The sequence below is a fragment of the Montipora foliosa genome, chromosome 13, assembly GCF_036669935.1.
Source record: "Montipora foliosa isolate CH-2021 chromosome 13, ASM3666993v2, whole genome shotgun sequence".
NCBI lineage: Eukaryota > Metazoa > Cnidaria > Anthozoa > Scleractinia > Acroporidae > Montipora > Montipora foliosa.
In genome coordinates, this window is record NC_090881.1 from 17,595,610 (window position 1) to 17,614,428 (window position 18,819).

Sequence of the window (18,819 nt, forward strand, 5' to 3'; positions counted from 1 at the left end):
ACAAGAAGCATTGATATGTATTGACAGACTCTGTAGTGCCTGACGACCACTATCAAGGCTTACGTTGGACGCATTATATTTGTGATGGGAGCTGGAAAATAAACACTGACGTTTGCGCATTCGTAATGTCCGTCAAATCCTAACCTCTCGGATCCAACATGGAGGAATTTGTGAGTGTGAGCCCTAAGGTTTCATCCTTGCTTGCGGTCCCTTGTCCTCCTGCTTCGATCAGCAAGGCGCGTTCATACTCTGATACTTCAATCTTCCAAGCCATTTCAGAAAAAAACCGCACATACACGCAAACGAAGGATGACACTTGCCGGTTGTCGCCGTCGCCATCTCTAAAGGCTGCAGGAAGCATAGAAGCGCCGGTCGAAACGTCCACCTTAAAACCAAAGCGGAAAACATCACGTCCGCGATCGCCATTTTCCGGCGAGAAGGCCTTCGATCTTCTCGCCAAGTTCGCAAAGAATGACTTTGTAGCAAAAATAACGTCAAGCAGCCCTAAGTTACGTCCACGCAGAACAAGATCAAAGGGAAAAGGAGACAGCGAGAATCGTGAGTCGGTCAGTTCAAAATTAATTCAGTTACTTCCTATTTTCTTACTTGGCTATAAGAAAGCGAACGTGTGAATTCTAAGAGTGTTATCGATTCTTGCAACCATTCCACTCGATGATTTGTTTCTAATCATTAACAGCTAAGTGATAGAGAAATTCATAGAGTTGCGTGACTTTATTTATAATAAATCTTTTCTTTGGCTGACATGCAGTAGAACCCCTACTATGCAGCCACAGCAAAAGCTCTTATAAAGGTAGCTGGCTTGGTTCATTTGCACCTTGTTAGTCTTTGTTTCGGGTTTTTTAATGGTGACACGGTTTATTGCGCATTGTTCACTGATGGCGTTGTTTGAAAACTTTATGCATCATGTAGTTCTAGCAGATATATAATTGTGTGTGCCATTAGTGGTCATTAGTGATAAGCGTGGTTTATTAGCGTAGTAACAGTGCTTCTTTTGAAAAGATGGTATTTATTTCATTGGTGACTAGAGATGAGATACTCGCAAAAAATCCGAGTGGTCCTTCGCAAGAGTCATAGCTACGACGTCCTTCCGATTCAGTGCAAGTTCGGATGCTCTACACTGAGATATAAGAGACTTCTGGGAGCCACGCCATTTATAAACTGGATTCAAGTGACAATAGCCCCTCTATACTCACTGCCATGAGTAAAACTAGAGAGTAGGGAGCTTATGCAAGGTCGACGATGCTAATTTCCCTTTCGTAAACGGTCGTTGCCAGTTCTCAGAACGGTCGTTGCCATTTGAAACGGTCGATGCCATTTTTTAGCTCTGAATTACACTCATTAGGTCTGAGAACTCAAAAGGTTGTGATTACTGGGAGTTGTGTCTCGCTGGTCATATGAGTTAGGGTTCGGGTTAGAGTTCTGTTTAGGGTGAGGGCTAAGAACCCGAGTTCGAGTCTTGAATTTTCCGGCTCTTTTTTCCTCCAGTTTTTCTTTTATAAATGTTTTCTTTTTTCCTTTGTTGTCTTAATTTTTGTCAATATTTTTTCTTACTTTGTTTCTTTTAATTTTCTTTGAAGTGAAGTGTGTGGTCGACCGTTTCAAATGGCAACGACCGTTCTGAGAAATGGCAACGACCGTTTACGAAAGGGAAATTTGCGTCGACGATGCGCCAACGAGGACGTCGTCTAAACATATTAGGGACCTTAATTAAGCGAGGAGGACGACGACGAAGGCTACGAGAATGCCACAAAACAATAGGCTTAATTAGCAAAAACAATAGCTCGGCACGCCCGGCACGTGCGTTTTACATTTTATACATTTCTTAGCCGTTCTCGTGTTGACAACGACGTAAAATGATCAACTTTGAGATTAGGGAATAGGGAATTTACGATCTACAACGCGGTCGTCAACGAGAACGCCACGAAACAACAATATCATTGGTTAAACGAGGAAAAATAATCATGCTGCACGTGCGGCATGCATTTTAGCACAAAGTCGTGGGGTACCCTGCTCAACAACGACGTGAAATCACCAACTTTGAATCCAAATTTGAGAATTTTTGATAACGCCTGCGCACAAATGTGAATCTATAATTCTCTATTTTCACTCTTCAACCGCTAGTACCAATTATTTTTAGGATACTTCACCCTCATTGTACGACGCGAACGAGATGGCCTAACCGCGAGAAACGTACGATAGTGCAAAGTTATTATTTTGAGGTGACGTTTTCGTTGACGTCGCCATCGTAGATCGTAAAGTCCCTAGTTTAAGATCTGCGACGCGACGGTAACGAAAACGTCATTTAAAATTGCAAGTTCAGGTTTATTAATCTTTTTCGTCGTCATGTCGGTTTGTCTAACTTCTAAAAGCTAGCGCAACTTTCCAGGAACTGAATGAGGAGGTACGGTGTTGAAGCCACGGCAGAAAACTAAAATTCGCTGCCCTTTGTTCACGTTCTCCGTAAAACTTGAGAATTGGTCATGTCACGTCGCAGATTTGCCGAAAACGTGAAAGAAATGGACAAAAATGAAAAATGCATGTGCAGAGCTTGCAAAATGTACAAAATGTACAAAATTTGTAACGTTTTCGTTGCCGTCGCATCGTAGATCTTTAACTTGCTGATAATGACTTTTCAATTTTTCTCTAAATATCCACACCGTTCTCACTAATTTTATTCTTGGAATGTGGACTCACATTTTCCATGCCGAGTGACTTGGACTTGGAGTAATCGCAAAATTGTTACGGAAACAGGAAATAATATTTTTAGACAATGCTCTCGTAGCTGTCGTTGTCGTGCTTGCTTAAAGTCCCTATTATTCCACGTTATTGTAATAATTTCTTTATAGCCCCAAGTCGTTCGAAATGGAAAGTGTGTCAACTATACAGCGATAAAATTGGCATGAACGGTGTGGTTGTTTGTGAAAAAAAAAAAAAAATGTTTCGTAAGGTTCTATCGTCCTCTACACAAGCCTATATTTGGTCAATTCAAGTCGTTGCTAGGATGAGGACGGCAAAGAAATGTACCAAAATGCAAAACGCGCGTGCAGGGCTTGTAGAACTATTGTTTTTGCTCATTAAATCCATTGTTTTGTGGTATTCTTGTATCCCTCGTCGTCGTATGTGCGTAAGCTCGTATTTGTAACTTTACGGACCTTTAGATTCTAGAACGAGGACGTGAACGAGTACGACATTTGACTTCCCGTTTTTAGCGAAAATACTTAAACATTTTAAAACCCGTACAATTAATCTTACTCTTTGTTAGCAGTGTAGGTTGCTCAGTTATTCTCATGGCTGGTAACTGAGCCTTTTTGCTGATCGAAAAATGCCAAAACTGCTACCATGTTGTTGACTTGTTTTGACACGACGAGATTTTTGCAAAACCTCGTAATAAAATGACGATGATATCACGTTTTTCCCACCAAAATCAGGCTGGTTTTCGATGGTTTGCTCGCGTTCGCTGTTGTTCTATGACAAAATCTTGTACTCGTAGTCGTTCTCGTCCTAGAACTTAATTAATTCAAGCTCTCTTTTAAGATCTACCACGGCGACATCGACAAAAACGTCATCTCAAATTATATATAACTTTGCTTCATCCTATGTCTTTCGCGATGATTCCATTTCGTTCACGCGGTCCTACAATGTATGCGAAGTATTCTAACAATAAATTGGTACGCGCAGTTTCAAATTGAAAATAGAGATTGAGAGATCCTCTTTTGCATGCTTACATAGTCGTCAATCCTCAAATTTGGTGATTTCATGCACGTAGTCGTTATGCAGTGGAAAGCAAATATATTTCAAATTCACCATTCAGTGACCCCTAAAAGAAAACGTATAAAATGCATTATATATATTTCTTCGCGTGAAACCCTAAACGAGACCTTCACGGCTACGTATGGGCTACATATATTCCAGAATAGGCTAAGTGAGACCAAAATCCGAAATTTACACCCCTAAGTGACACGAAAACCATTTGTGCTAGTAGTTAGACCAATAGTGCAAAACTATTCTCATTTACACCAAACATAATTTATTTTCGTGAAAATACATTCATGAACGATTTTAGCATAAGCAGTAACATTCAACAGCGTATGAAAAGACAAGCATTTGCATCTTTGGACAATCGTTTTTACAAATGCAACATTCTTTGATGTGACGATACAAACAAGGACGACTTCTTACTGTCCAATAAGGAAATAGTGTTTCTCAATAACGCGACATACTATAATTTCACGAGAATTTTTTGGGAAAAAATGTTCATAAGAAGAAGCCTTAAGTTGTCTTAAGGCAGCCATTACAGCAGATCGATAGTTCATGGCCAGGTGAATGACAGAAATGAGCCGAGACGGGAAGATATCTCAATGGACGACTATCGCACAAAGTTGCTGCTACTAGAATTGCAACGCAGTATTGGATACCAGATCTGAAAATCCGCTTGTATTTTGGCCGAAAACCGTAAACCAAATGCTAAAAAAAGGGAAACCCCGAAACCGTTAGACACAAAAACCGAAAAACCGAAGTTTTTGGTGCAAAAACCGAAAAACCCAATGCCCCCCTCCTTTTGTTTTGCTGGTGTATTTCGTTTATGCTGTTCCCAGGTTTTAAGTCGATGTTGCAATGTTTCCTTTCTACTTTTTGGGCATTTTGGATGTCATGAAATTACATCATTTTGCTTGACATAGCGGCTTCAACATGAGCTTGACGTTTTCTAATTAATCCTCCGAGAAATCAGCGCTAAAGGTTGAAAGTACGTTATGTAATCAGCTCCTTCTGAATATTTGAGCAAGATTTACCGGGTAATCTTTTTTGCCATTTTGGTTATTAAAACGCGAAGCTTTACGAGAATTGTTTTAAGCCGGTGACACACGGTTCAACAAACGTTGATCAACAGATGTTGAACAGTGTGTCATGCAGTGTTGAGATAGGCGGATGAGTTCTATTCTGTTCAACAATTTGCTGCGGCGCTTGTTGAATGTGCGCTAGGTAATCTTTCCAGTCTCTCGTTTACGTGATTTGGAAGGTTTAATATGGCGGCTGCAGCATGTGATGGTGAAGAATCATGTTTTTTTTGACTGAGTGTTATGAGACGTTTCCCTGTCTCTACAGCAGCAAATCGAAGGAGTAGAAGTACATGCGAATGAAATTTCTATAACTTGAAACATCCAAATGTTTCGAGTTTCCGCCAGCAGGGTATAATACACCCCATTCTCGAGCCATGCTCGAGTCCAAATAGTGCGTTTGTTTTCCTTTCTTTAGAGGCCTTTCAGGATCACTGGAACAAGGCTTGCGGCGCAAATTCACGACAACCTTTCGGAAGCCTTTTTTTTGCCCGCGCCAAAAATATGGAAAGAATTCGTAGTTCTCGTTCAACAAAAGTTGAATATGTTATAGCCATTCAACAAGTAGCAACAGTATCATTCAAAAGGCTGCAACATCTAGCATTATTTCTTGAGCGACAAATGTTGCACGATGTTGAACCGTGTGTCACAAACTCTTAGAAACACTAACGTTGGTTCATCTTTTTGCTGCCACTTGAGACCGTGGGGGGGGGGGGGGGCTGGGCTCTTTATAGAGGTGTTCCAACACTCGATCTGTTCACCGTGTTGGAGATGATTTGGGGAAGATGGCAGTAAGTAGCTAGGTTTAGCGGCATTAGCTTGTGCGCAACTCTGCCTTAGTGGCAAATTAAGAATATTGCAGGCGCAAAAATGCTCCGATAATCATTCGTAAGGCTAAGTGCTTCCCTTCCGCATATGTTTCTCGTTTTTTTTTTCTGTACTCGGCGCCATAACCGCTCTCTGCTTCGAAAGGATTTTCTCTGGGTACTCACCTACTAATCAAAAACAGATCGACTGGTTCACATACCGCGTAGGCAGTCAAAGTAATTTTCTCTTCAGACTTATCGTAGATGTGACTTCACGTGTATTCTGAAGTAACTGATAAAATTGCAATTTCCTGTATGTATTGAATCAATTAAAATGTTTTTTTGTTTTCTCTGTTAGACATATAATACCTCCATCAAATCTCATCAGATTTAGTGTTAATCTCTGACCTGCAATATTCAGTTACACAAGATAGGATTCTAGTGACAGTCAAAATTCTCGAAAGAAAGCTTTTACTGATTAGTCTCTGTGCCCTCATTTCTTAATCGATTTTCCAACGCATACAAAATTTTCGAGGTGGCTTATTAATTTATTATGACATAAATTAAAAGTAACTACGTCAACAATTCACCAGTCTGTGAACGAAATGATATATGAAATGAATCATATACTGACTGCGGATATGAAATCAATTGAAGATATGATCCTCGCAGTTATGGACGCAATTTTAGCAATTGCGTAGAGAAGCTGAAAAATTCAGAACTTCAAAGGGGCTTGAACCCGTGACCTCACGATACCGGTAGCCATGAAGCCATTGACGTTGGGAGCTGGTCACTTTGCACGAAATCATAAATGAAATGAATCACATACTGAACTGCGGATATGAAATCAAGTAAAGCTATGATCCTCGCAGTTATGAACGCAATTTTAGCAATTGCGCAGAGAAGCCGGAAAAATTCACCAGTCTGGACTTCGCTAAGTTGTAGTTTAAAGTCAATTTTAATTTCCAACTTTAAGGACGGTGCCTACTATTGTTATTGCGCACACGTTCTGCGCATCTCGAGATACTTGGATTTTCTATCTATGATGCTTATTAACACAGCGATATTTTTGCGCGGTTCAGAACTATGCGGAGAAATGAGAACTTAGCAACTGCTCTTGGTATCCAAAAAGAAAATTGGGGGGTAACCGTGCATTTTTCAGAGATAATTAAGCTTCAATTTGGCAAAGAACGCCAAACATTGCTTTGTATTTCAAAGCATTTTACAAATATTGTCGATTGATTATCTTCGAAAAATGCGTGGTTACGCCCAATTTTCTTTTTGGATTTCAATAACACTTGTTAAGATCTGCTTTTCCCGCATCGCATATTCAGTAAACCGCGCAAAAATACCTTTGAATTAGTCGGCGGGTTACTAATTGAGAACACTGTCCACAGTAATCCCAAACATTGAGGAGAGGGTAAAACCAGAGTACTCGGAGAAAACCTCTCAGTGCAGAGTAGAGAACCAACCAAACAAGCCACATATGACGCCGAGTCTGGGAATCGAACCCGGACCACCTTGGTGGAAGGCGAGTGCTCTCACCACTGCGCCATCCGTGCACCCCAAAATCTGGAGGCCCTCCCATGCTAATGGCAGTCCTTTTTCCCTTTTTCCCTTGTTCCCTTTAAAACTTTTCTTGTGTTTCCTTGTTCCTGAAATTACTTTCAAACTAGTTCTCAGCCATTTGATCGCAAAAAGGGTTTATGTTCCTATGTTCCCTAAAATATTTTGTCTTTGTTCCCCTAGGCCCGGTCGTTCAAAAGCCGATTAACGCTTATCCCAGATTAAAAAGTAACCAAGGAGTTTACTTTTCTACTCCCAAATGCTCTTCAATGCTGATATTCGGCAGAACTTTACATTAGAAGAAGTCAATCTTGAAAAACAAATATAAGCAAAAGAAACTTTCACCAAAACGTTGGAAACATGAAACAAAAGTATTAAGTTAATCGGCTTTTGAACAACCGGGCCCTGTTCCCCAGTTCAAATTATTCCCCGAAACCCCTGGGGGAAAGGGGCGGGGGTCGGACTACTTTTGATACCTTGGGGGTAGGGTAGGCTTACGTTTGTCTAGCTTTCTATTGTAGACTGTGGAAAAGTTCTTAGAATACCTGCATTTTTTACTTACTCTGAAAGCTAAAGGTTTTAACTCAGAATTAACTTTTATGTTTGCTTTCTTTCGGCAGGTCCTTCTCGTGGAAAATGTTCAAAATGGCTTGGAACCAGCGCTTAAGGTTAGAAAGAAACTTGCATTCCTGTCGTTTTAGTAAATTGGTGTTGAATCAGGCAGACTGACTGTCATCGATTCTTTCTAATACCTCAACCTAAAAAATACCTTTTAAAATTATAAGCCCATATTCGGACGTTGCGTAAGAGGGCAGTAATTTTAATTAAAAATTGAGTGTTTTTTAATTTTCTTACTGATCAACCGCGTAGGAACGGATTCAAGATTGGGGGCGCTGAAGTCGACGTGTAGGATTTGGGGTCCTCAGACCTTGGGTACGAGGTTGCATTTTTGTGTCCCTGGGAATGTTGATTATTTTTCCGTCACCTTTACATAGACCACTACTCCGCTAACTGCTCAGGGAAAGTACTTTAAACACAATTTGATACTGCTGTATTATCACTCAGCAACAAACAATATTAAACACTGCAAAACGTCGGTTACCAAACACTGGCTGACTTATTTAACCTCGAACTGTCCTCCTCCGTTTAAAAGGCTGCAAGAAAATGTTACGTTATAACAATTCGAGTTTCGTTTTTACTGTTGCTGCTATGGCACCCTTCCGTCGCCGGTGGTCTGAGACGAGGACATGCGTTCCGCATCGAGTTAATCTTTCAATTTCCGGCCGAATATTAAGCGTAGATAAGGACCGAAAGAACCACCAAGATCGCAGGTAAACAACAACAGCAGTAACAAAAAAGCACTTACAAGAACATACTTTCACAGGAAAATATTATGAGTGCATAAATTAAATCGAAAAGGTATACATTTTAAATATTTTGAAGGAGTTATTATCCGTTTCTTTTGCGGTTGACCTTTCACCTCAAATGTCGTCGGCTGGATTTGTAAGCGATTAAAAACCATACGGAAATTAGGGTTAATTAAAACGGCAAATGTGTTTATGGGCAGTTCACCAAAATGTGGATGGCTTGCGGTTGTTAGCGCATTTTTTGACCACCGATTCCACATGTCCGCGGACTGGTTCTTTGAGGTTTATCAGTCCATATTTAACTGACTGCAAAAAAGTCAAAGAATTTTGCGGTTTTGAAGGCGTGATTTTCGACGTCATTGTTAGGAATTTCGTTCGATAAACAAAACTGTTTCATACCAATGAACAGTGCTCGTTACGGCTGCAGGTATTGAAGCAGAGACCTGTTAGATGACAAAATTGAGATAAAAACCTCTTTAGCCGGATGGAAGCTTCGTGTAGATCGCATTTAGTGAACAAGCAATGAGTCACCAAAGGATATCGGAGGGGAGGGTAATTGGTTTGTTGACTGCGCACGCAAACGAGGTATTTGTATTGATCAATCAATCAATCATGGCCGCCGAAAGTTGAAGTAACTTGGAATATTTCTGCCTCGAAAATAACAGCTATGTCGGAGCGGAAAACAAGTAAATCACACAAGAGAGATCGTGAATCAACGGTCTCGGCTGTTGACATCAAATCGCTAACCTCAAGTGAAAGCACCTTTTATATAAGACCTTTAAAGGTGGGACATTTTAAACAGATATTTCGCGTAAATGATTTTATAATTGCTGTAAGCTCTTTCCAAGACCTTGCTGTGCCGATCACGCTGTTAAGGGGTTTATGTATCCGATTAGTATCTCTGTTGTGAACAGTATGCTTATTGTTGTTGTCCATAGAGTTTTTGTCATGGGTGATTTTATGGGCAAAACCGAAAACCGGCATTTTACTGTTCATACAAGACTTACTTGGAAATTATTGTTGCTTGTTTTAAACTAAGCTCCCATCCACCGATTCCTTAGCCTTCCTAAGGAACGAAACCTTGCTCTAGTCTTTAGTAATTAAGGCACAAAGGATTATTTTTTATGTCGTTTAGTTTTGTTGGCGATATGCAAATTCTGAGCTTTATTTTGAAGTACAGTTTACTATGATCTTACACACTTTGCAGTTCGCGACTCCACCTTCCAGTGGTTTCAGTACGACTTGAAAAACGGCTTGAATTTGTCTCTGTATCGAGCGGTTTTACGCCTAAATAGTTTTATCTTTTAATCACTGCCATCCTTCCGCTGCCTATTGTGCTAGAATCTCCCGTTTAACACCTCAAAGTTTGTTTTTGTTCTTTATAGGAGGTCGTCACTGGAATTCTGCCCATCAGTTATGAAGATGAAATAGTGCACAAGAGAACGCAAATCTTGCGAGATCCTTTCCAAGTACTTCTTGTCTTTCCCGAGGACGATGTCATCGTAAGTTACCTTAACTATTTCGCATGTCACGCCGTTGAAGAGAATCTGAGAATCTATGCGCTTTACGAATGTGCACGATCGATGTTTGTAGTTTTGTCAATCAGTAAGCTGAGCCAATGTATATTTTATATTTCGAAATTCAAAACAAAAGGCGCTTTATTCCAGTGTAGAGCCAAAAGCCAGGTGAATATAACTAATTAAAAAACACCAAAACAATTTGGGAAGCTTTTAAAAAGTTTGCGCCCTGTTTTTTTTTAAAATGGTGAACATTCCTAATTTTTAGAGTAAGTTCTCATATCAAGACAGGAAGACAAATATTAACAGTAATTACATCTGTCCCTCTTATGTTTGAGTCGGAAGAAGTGAACTCGAGCTAATTTCTCCATTTACAAAATATAAAACCGCGCTAATTCTTATTTATGAATGTTTGAACATATCAATTTTCTTTGTGTTATGTTTTTTTGCAGAGATGTCTATACGTTCAGTTATCTGATTCATTTTCCCAAAAAAATTTTTTAACGAGTGGACGTTTTCGTATTTACCGCAAATTTAGAGCTTCAACTCACTTGAATTTTCGGATTATCTTAAAACGTACATCACTGACCTTATATTAACAATTAATTATTCGTACGGCTAGAATTTTTCCCCCCTTATAAGTGGTTTGTTTTGAGATCAGGTAAATATAGAACATTAAAATTTCATGATTGGTTTACTGTACGTCGGTGAGGGTTGACGCTGATCTTGAGCACGTTCTAGTCGCCTTCCTGGGATATCACTATTCTTTGTAATTTCTTTCGATCCCATGTCGATCGAGTTTCTCGACCCAGATGAATCATCAGATTTTCAAGTCAGAGTAAGTCTTGCCTACCTTTCAAGAAGACTGTTTTTTCGCTAATAGCTTCATCGGAAAATTGAGATTTGCAGCAATTATCTTAACGCTCGACGACGTCTTCACAATCTTTAGGCTTATAAACAAAGAAAACACCGTACACTCGTTACATTTTATCTCTTAACAATTCATTTTCGCATTCTGTTGTGCTCAAAATAAAAGTGGTACTGTGTCAAGTTTGAATGTTCCTGACTTTTTTCTTCAAACAAACAAAAAAAAATACACATTCACATTTTTATGTAAAATTGTGTGGCATATTTGATGATTATTTTGTCTTCCTTGTCTGGGACTTTTTTGATTTCATGACTTCACTTGGAGGAAATTGTTCTCCTTTCATATTTTTCAAGTATTTGGTGTTTAATTATTCGGTACTTTGCCGTCAAATTGATAAAAAGGCGAAATGAATTTTGAAAGCTGGTAAACAATCTTGATTCCGTATTTTGTTTTGCACACAGAAATTAATGAGCTTGGTAGACCTTTGCAGTCTGGTGGATAAGGTCGCTTTTTGACTTTCTATTTTTATTTTTCCTGTCGCGATCGTGTATTTTCTGAAACCCTTTTTAAAAGAAAAGATCGTGTTTTTTTTACTCAAAATATTATGATGTCTTAATATATAGTATATATTTTTTGTCATTTCACTTATGTACTTGTAAGATGTGAAATGGTGACAGTAATCTATTGAGTGTGGGCAGCCAAGCAGAAAAAAATGAATTTTTGAAACTATTGTTTATTGTGTTGACATCTTCACCTAAAATAAATGGACCAGTGAACATACATATGCAGTACTTTTACAACAATTTACTTTTTATATTGGTTTAATAGCTGAGAATTTTAAAGGAAGAAAGCTTAGGGTTTAATTTTCAATACATGTATGTGAAGTACAGCTGTTTGTACTCAAAGATCATACAAGTTCATTAGAATTCTAAACTTAATGTGAAATAATTTAATCCTTTAAAAGTCAAGTGGAATTGATAGTTTTCTTATTAGTAATTATTTTAATAATAGTTTGAAATGGTTTCTCCCCTGGAAACACAGTCTTACCTCAAATCATTGTTGTCTTGATATAAGTAGCAATTTCCTTTTCAAACCAATGAATCCTTTTTCATGGAACAAAAACACAAATTTTGCAACAAATAGATTGCCGCAAATTCATTTCCAGTATTGTTACTGATTTTTTTTTTTACCTTACAGAATTTTTTACTAGACAGATAACCATAATAATTTTCTTTCTTAAGTCTAACCATATCAAACACAGCACTGATTTGTCGTGAACAAAATTAATACTTTTTGACCTTCTGTTAGACTACCTTAAGTCCTGTTGAATTATTTAGGCCTACATTAATTTTGCTGATGGATTTTGCCTTTAAAGTCCTTTCAGTGTTAGGTAATTTACATATTTTTCTTGCTTAAGGGAAACTGTCTTAATTGGTTTATTTCTCTTAAGGTAATTCCTTAGTATTGCATTGCACATCCCTACTGCACATGAGTTTCACGTCATCATCGCATGCTCATGAGTACGTGCGCGTACAAAAAACAGTTCCGTACTGGGTGTATTTTGGCCAAAGCAAGGACTTCAAGCTAACCACGGAACTGTCCCAAAGAGTGCACTATTCCCGCAACCAGGCAATCAAAAATGGCGTAAAGGAAGCAATACTGCTTATGTGAATAAAAGAAGCTTTATTTTCAAAATAAAATTTTGTATCTTTCAAGTAACCAAGACTTAATTCTGTATGAAGGTTGAAATTTTAATGCACAACCAGTAAAAACACCCCATTTTAAGAACCTGCTGACACGTAAACAAGCACGGTGACCACATTTTTTTATTGCATTTTTTTAATGTTCATATCACGAATGTTAATTATGCCAAGTTTCCAAAAAAGTTTGAAAGTAAATGTACAACAATTTCAAGGGAATTACCTCAGGTGAACTATGTACAGGTGCTCAGATGTGTACACAAGTGAGTGTTGCTCTGTGGAAATTCTCTTTTTGAATGCCCCATTATACACTTCGTTTGCCTCCCAAATTTCGCATAAGCTATAATTATGCTCTTGGGAAATTATGCAGTTTCCCTGAGAGCATTTGAAAACAATAGTTTATGCAAAGTTTGGAGGGAGGGCGTGGGAGAAGGCAAATTCAGTGTCAAAGTGTATTATGTAACATTTGAAAATAGAGAATGCTTGCCTTTTGAAGTCTTGTTCCAACTTCATGGTTTATAAGATTAAACTTATTGAAGCAGGGTAGCCAACAGAAAAAAAAGTATCGCATGTGATTCTGACTTGTCTTCAACATCTCACTTATAGTACATCTGTAAAGATACTTGTTGATGTTATGTTGATCAATGGTTGTTAACTTTTGTTTTCATCAATATTATTGTGTGCTTGTTAGGCATTCACTCTACCTCGAGAGTTGAGAACTCTGCAGTCCACAGTTCCAGCAGATGCCCTTTCTAAGGTTTCCAACTTATTTACTCGTGAGGTATGGTCATGGACAACATAATTATTCCATTGTCTAATAATAATCATGATAATAATATGAATGATAAAATGATAAATGTAAGGAATATGTCGGCGGGTGCGGGTGGCAGTGTTATACAGAGAAAAACAGGAAAGTGTGAGAAGTGCCAAGATCTGGCAAGAGAGATTGGCAGATTGTGGAAATCAAAGATGGCAGTTGTACCAGTCGTAGTTGGGCGCGTTGGGTTCAGTGTCAGAGAACCTGACAAGCAACTTGGAGCGGTTGAAGATTCCAGGGAGGAAAAGAACAACACAAAAGTGGTGCATATTCTTGAAAAGGTGTGGGAAGTCTGAGATTTTCTCCAGGGAAACCATGTGTGATGATGATGATGATGATGATGATGATGATGATGGCAGTTGTCCCATTGCCGAGCAAGGTGGACCCGGTCATTGTCCAATTAGTACACCACTGGTAACCAACCAGGTCATTCCATTGGTGCGTTGGGGCTCCGTGAGTAAACATTAAGTGAGATGAATTGAAAAGTAACTTGCAATAGGAGTTGGCTAATACTACAGAAGCCTATGCTTCTGGGAAATGCCTTGACTTCTGTTGGAGTCATCCATGGATCCATACATGTAAAAATATGTCATGTATGGATAGCTGGCATTATTTATACTGTAAGCAGACTACTGAGCAAAAACTATGATGATAATCACTTAATTAAGTCTTAAGGTTATTTAGCCAGGCCCAAAAATCTCTCCAGAGACTAGTAACTGGGGAGATTGCAAATCAAATCAAATAACTTGGACTCAAAGAAGATCAAATCAATTATTGTTGGTTTTTGCTGAAAGTGGAAAACTGAAGTTACATGTGTACACATGTATGAGAGAAAAAGCTCTGAGGGGAGTAGAAAACTGAGTCCTGGAATTGAACCTGAGTTGCATCGGTGGGTCCAGGTCTGTACTGAGGTGCTCTCACAACTGTGTCAACCCTGCACGATATCGCACAACAGTGTTGTACACGTACACTGTGCATCTGTCATGTGGCTTTTAGTAACACAAAGCGAGTGGTTGACATCACATGAAGACCCCCTTTGACATGCAAAAGTCCATTAGAACCATCCTTTCTGCCAAGTAAACAAAATTTATTGTGCAGGGGATCAGATTATGTGATTTACTGTGGTAAATAGTTTTAATGGAATAGTCATGGAATAGACCGAATGCATAAACGGCAGCCAAAAATTTATTCTTTTGTTTATCCGTAAATTAGTCTCTGGTCAATAGAGCGTTTTTGTGTTATGTCATGAGAGCCATGTTGGTGTTCCAAAACAATGAAATGGCGGCCATGATGGTGTGCCAACCTAATCCCCTGAGAATTAAACTCTATTTTTATGCAAATATTTTCCTTTGTTTCAGTATTGCAGTATGGCCGCTGGTCACGTGAGTGAAAAACGCTCTATAGCCTTGCTCTCAAGCAACATTTCTTTTGTATTTTGTCCATGCAAACCAGGCTAGGGAGTCTAATTAGCACATAAACAAAAGAATATTTTTTTGGCCGCTATTTATGCATTCGGTCTATTGATCACTAATCACTTCATGTTCTTTACAGTACATTTTTCTTGTATTTTTTTTCCTTGCTTGAAGTGTATTCGGTTTTACACGGCTAACTGGAACTGTATTGAGAACAAGTATGCCAGCTATGGGAGAAGTTACCTCAAGCTTCCAAGGTGAGTTGCACATTTAAACTGTCACAGCCTGCAATGGCGGATCTAGGGGAGGTGCACTGGGTACACGTGCACCCCCCTCAGTTACCAAAAAAAAGCGTTTTAGTTGAAAAGCACAAAAACTGCATTAAGTTAGATTTTTATTTGCCTCATCATTTACAGATTTATCATACTACAGCCCTAACCCTCTTAAAAGCATGTATTACTGTATACATTGTCTAACAAATAAAGATTAGGCTTCCTATGCATTTCCGTCTGACATGTGCACCCCCCTAGCCAAAATCCTAGATCCGCCCTTGGCCTGCATAACTTCTATAAAGTACAATTCTGTCTGTATTCCAATGAGTCGGACTTGTTGGTAGAAATCGTTGTATTTTGAGAAGGTTGTGACATTTTTGGCTGTGATTAATTAATTTTTAGTTGTCAATATGTATGCCATCCATACATGTACAGTATATCTGTAAAGTCTAAGATTTGAAAATGTTTTATTTGTAGAAGTCGTTTAAGCAGTGTATTATGGTTTAATTCCTGCACGGGAGCTTATTTGTAGGACTTTAACGTCTGTGTGCAGGCCTACATGTACCTGAATTTTATCAAGATCAGTAGAACCTCCATTTCATTTGTGGGATCATGTGTACAAAGAAACATCACATCGTTATCGACCCAGCTGAAGTGACTTGTAATGACCCCTTGCTAAATATATTTTTACTAAAAGACAACTTCATTTGGTGGACTTTAGTACACGGAAGGTGATGAAGCTGCATTACCCTCGTTTTTATCTAAGCATGGACATGTGACGGACAGGAAAACATGCTCAAACTGGCTGCAAACGTGACAAGTTTTGGCTGCAAACATGACAAGTTTTGTCCTCAATCATTCGAAGTTTGAGAGATGTTCATGAAACTTTTCTAAAAGGGCAGCAAGACTAGACATCAAAGAATTTTTCTAAGAAACTGACCCTAATCTGATATTAAGTATGCTTCAAATACTTTCAAACTATTGCGCAAAAAGTTTCAACTGTTGCTTAACGGCTGTCAAACTCAAACGTCAAAGAACACGTTTTCCCGTCATGTGTCCAGGCTTAATGATGTACATGAAAATGATGGTATTCCTATTACTCAAATCCAGTGCCTTTAACTGCAGCCAATATGCCTCGGCACCTTCTTTGCTTTCCATGTAAGTTACATGATTGTACTTCTGACTACACAGCTTTAAAATAATTTTTATTTATCAGAATTTTGTTGTTGTAATATAGACCACCTGCAGGGAAGGGACTTGAACAGCAAGTGTTTGAGATGGATGTGGAAGATGAGGTGGACTATGGAAATGAGGTTTGCTTTGTTTTTTTTCATGATTTTGTTGGCTAGAGTTACAATGCAATATATTAATATAATAGTTCCATTGTAGGTACTAACAGTAATTAAAATTGTATTATAAACTGAGCAGTCTCATCAGAATGATGAGATGTTATCATTCCGGTTAAAGGAAATAATTTATATGACATTGTGTGGTACACTGGGCCAGGATAACTGGAGTGTCTTCCCCATTTGATAGCGAAGTTTGGCATTTGACTCGGAAAAATCAGTGTCTGTTTCCCATGAAGACATGTGGTAACACATTTCTGTCGGGTTGACAATCAGACAATTTTGTATATAATTATGTTTGATGCTTTTGTGGGTTAAATAAAATTAATCTGAATGTCGCTTAGAAAGTTACAATTCAAAGACCCAATATTTTGACACTCCTATCTTCATCGGGGGTGATCCAATGTTATCGCAAGAGTCCTTTTATACTGTGATAATGGTGGCCTTTTACCTGAAACCTACATTACATGTATTTGCATCTTATTAGAAGAAAAGGATGTAATTACTACATTGTATTAATAGGCACATTCTTTCCCCTAGCAAATTGGTAGCATAAAGGAAGAGCTTAATAGCTAGCTATACATGTAGGCTTTGCTCGTTATGAATATAAGGTCCAGAATAACTCCATTTCAATTGTTATTTAGCAGAAAATCTTATCATAAAAAGAACTGGTTGCATTATATTCTAGGGATGGCGAATGGTACCTCCAAAATCTTGGCACTGACCCAAACGTTTCATCCGATATGGAAATCTCGGCAGCCTTTGCGAAGAGTCTCGAAGTGTGGTTTATACTGTATTGCATTTATTTCGGTGTGAAGTCTTGCATGTTTTGGTTTTGGTCTGGGAGTCGCATGCAAGGATCTCGGTATCTCTGCGAATCTCGCATTTTACCATTTGTAACCCCTTATTCTCAGAGTACATGTAGGACGAATACATTGTAAAGCATGGATGCTGGGTGAGGAGAGCCGAGCAGCTTTCAGTGTCTTCAATATCTAATATGCCCCAGGTGGAGATAATTATTGTTGAAATAGTGCTATTTTGCAGGCTGTTATGATGAGCCCTCTTCGAGAGAAGGGTGTTACGAAACAGGGATACCTCACAAAGGCTCCGTTTCATGTTGAAACTAATGGCACTCCTGGAGCAAAGGTATAATTGTAATTGCTTATTTCTGAAGTAACATCTATTCATTTATAATGAACAATGTAGAATACAAACAGCAAAATAGTCTGTACCCTAAGAGAGCCCAGTTACATGTACCTCAAGTTAATAATTTTGAGAACCAGTTGATTCACTTTTTAAGTAGTAATGGGGGCTTTTTGCATGTTAGAAAACTCAGCGGAGCCAAAATGGCTAACATATATAGGCTGCGCTGATAAACTGGCTGTGGCATGTAAGTTGTCTGACTTGCTAATCGCCCTTTCTCGCAGTGCGAGGACTGAATTACTAAGGGGGAGCAGCTCGATGAGGTCGAACCAAAGGAGCTGTGCTGCCGGCTAGGTGCCCTGCCTCCTGAACACGACCCATGTATGACCTCGGAGCACAGCACCACAGCCTGATGGAATAGGACGGGGAGGGAGGAAAACGGAGTACCCGGAGAAAAACCCTCGGAGTCAGATTGAGATCGACTGAAACTCAGCCCACATACGACCTGAGCCAGAATTGAACCCGGGTCACAGAGGTGGGAGGCACGGTTGATGACCACTAAAGCACCCTGACTCCTCCTCAAAAGAGCACCAAAAGAATTAGTAAATCATGGGTTGTTAAGTCTAGTAGCAGTGCTTGAAATTAAAAAAACTTAAAGTTGTGCCTGTGTCAAAAGCTGGGCAACTAAGCCCCTAAATTTGGTTGCCCTGATGAATGCCTGGTTGCCCATTGGGAAACCCCCTACGATTAAATGCATGCTGTGTTGAGATGCAATCACATGGCGTTGGAGCTTGAGTAGTGTATAGTTCTACATGTAAGTGTGCGCCTGTGGTTTTTTTGTGGAAATTTGGATAAATAAAATTTATTATTTTAAACACAGAGTCTTCCTGTGAGGCAGTTTTTTGTAAAAGCCACAGATATTCAAAACGCGGGGAAAATGCTCTACTGCGGCAAGTTACAGTGTATAATTGCTAATTAATTATAATTGCTAACTTCACACTGCTATGGGACATTTACAATAGAAAACGGATGAGTGGCCGTGGTGGGGGTGGTGGAAATGCTTTGTATAGGTAATACATTTTTTCTATTTTGTTGCTGGGTTATCCGTTGTTGTTTTTTTTTTTCCCGGGCAACCATACTTTTTTATTT

At 39.0% G+C, this 18,819-nt stretch overlaps 1 protein-coding gene across 1 annotated transcript in view; it reads left to right on the forward strand.

The window, feature by feature from the left end:
* LOC137982544 (dedicator of cytokinesis protein 7-like) overlaps positions 1–15,170 on the forward strand; it is a 17,742-nt gene extending 2,572 nt beyond the window's left edge. Inside the window, exons 1-5 of the mRNA XM_068829662.1 lie at positions 1–566; positions 7,849–7,896; positions 9,981–10,097; positions 13,372–13,461; positions 15,084–15,170. The exon at positions 1–566 is cut by the window's left edge and continues 2,572 nt beyond it. Coding sequence (XP_068685763.1) covers positions 159–566; positions 7,849–7,896; positions 9,981–10,097; positions 13,372–13,461; positions 15,084–15,170 — 750 coding nt within the window. The 5' untranslated portion in view covers positions 1–158. The remainder of the gene's footprint in view (positions 567–7,848; positions 7,897–9,980; positions 10,098–13,371; positions 13,462–15,083) is intronic.
* Positions 15,171–18,819: the final 3,649 nt, after the last annotated feature.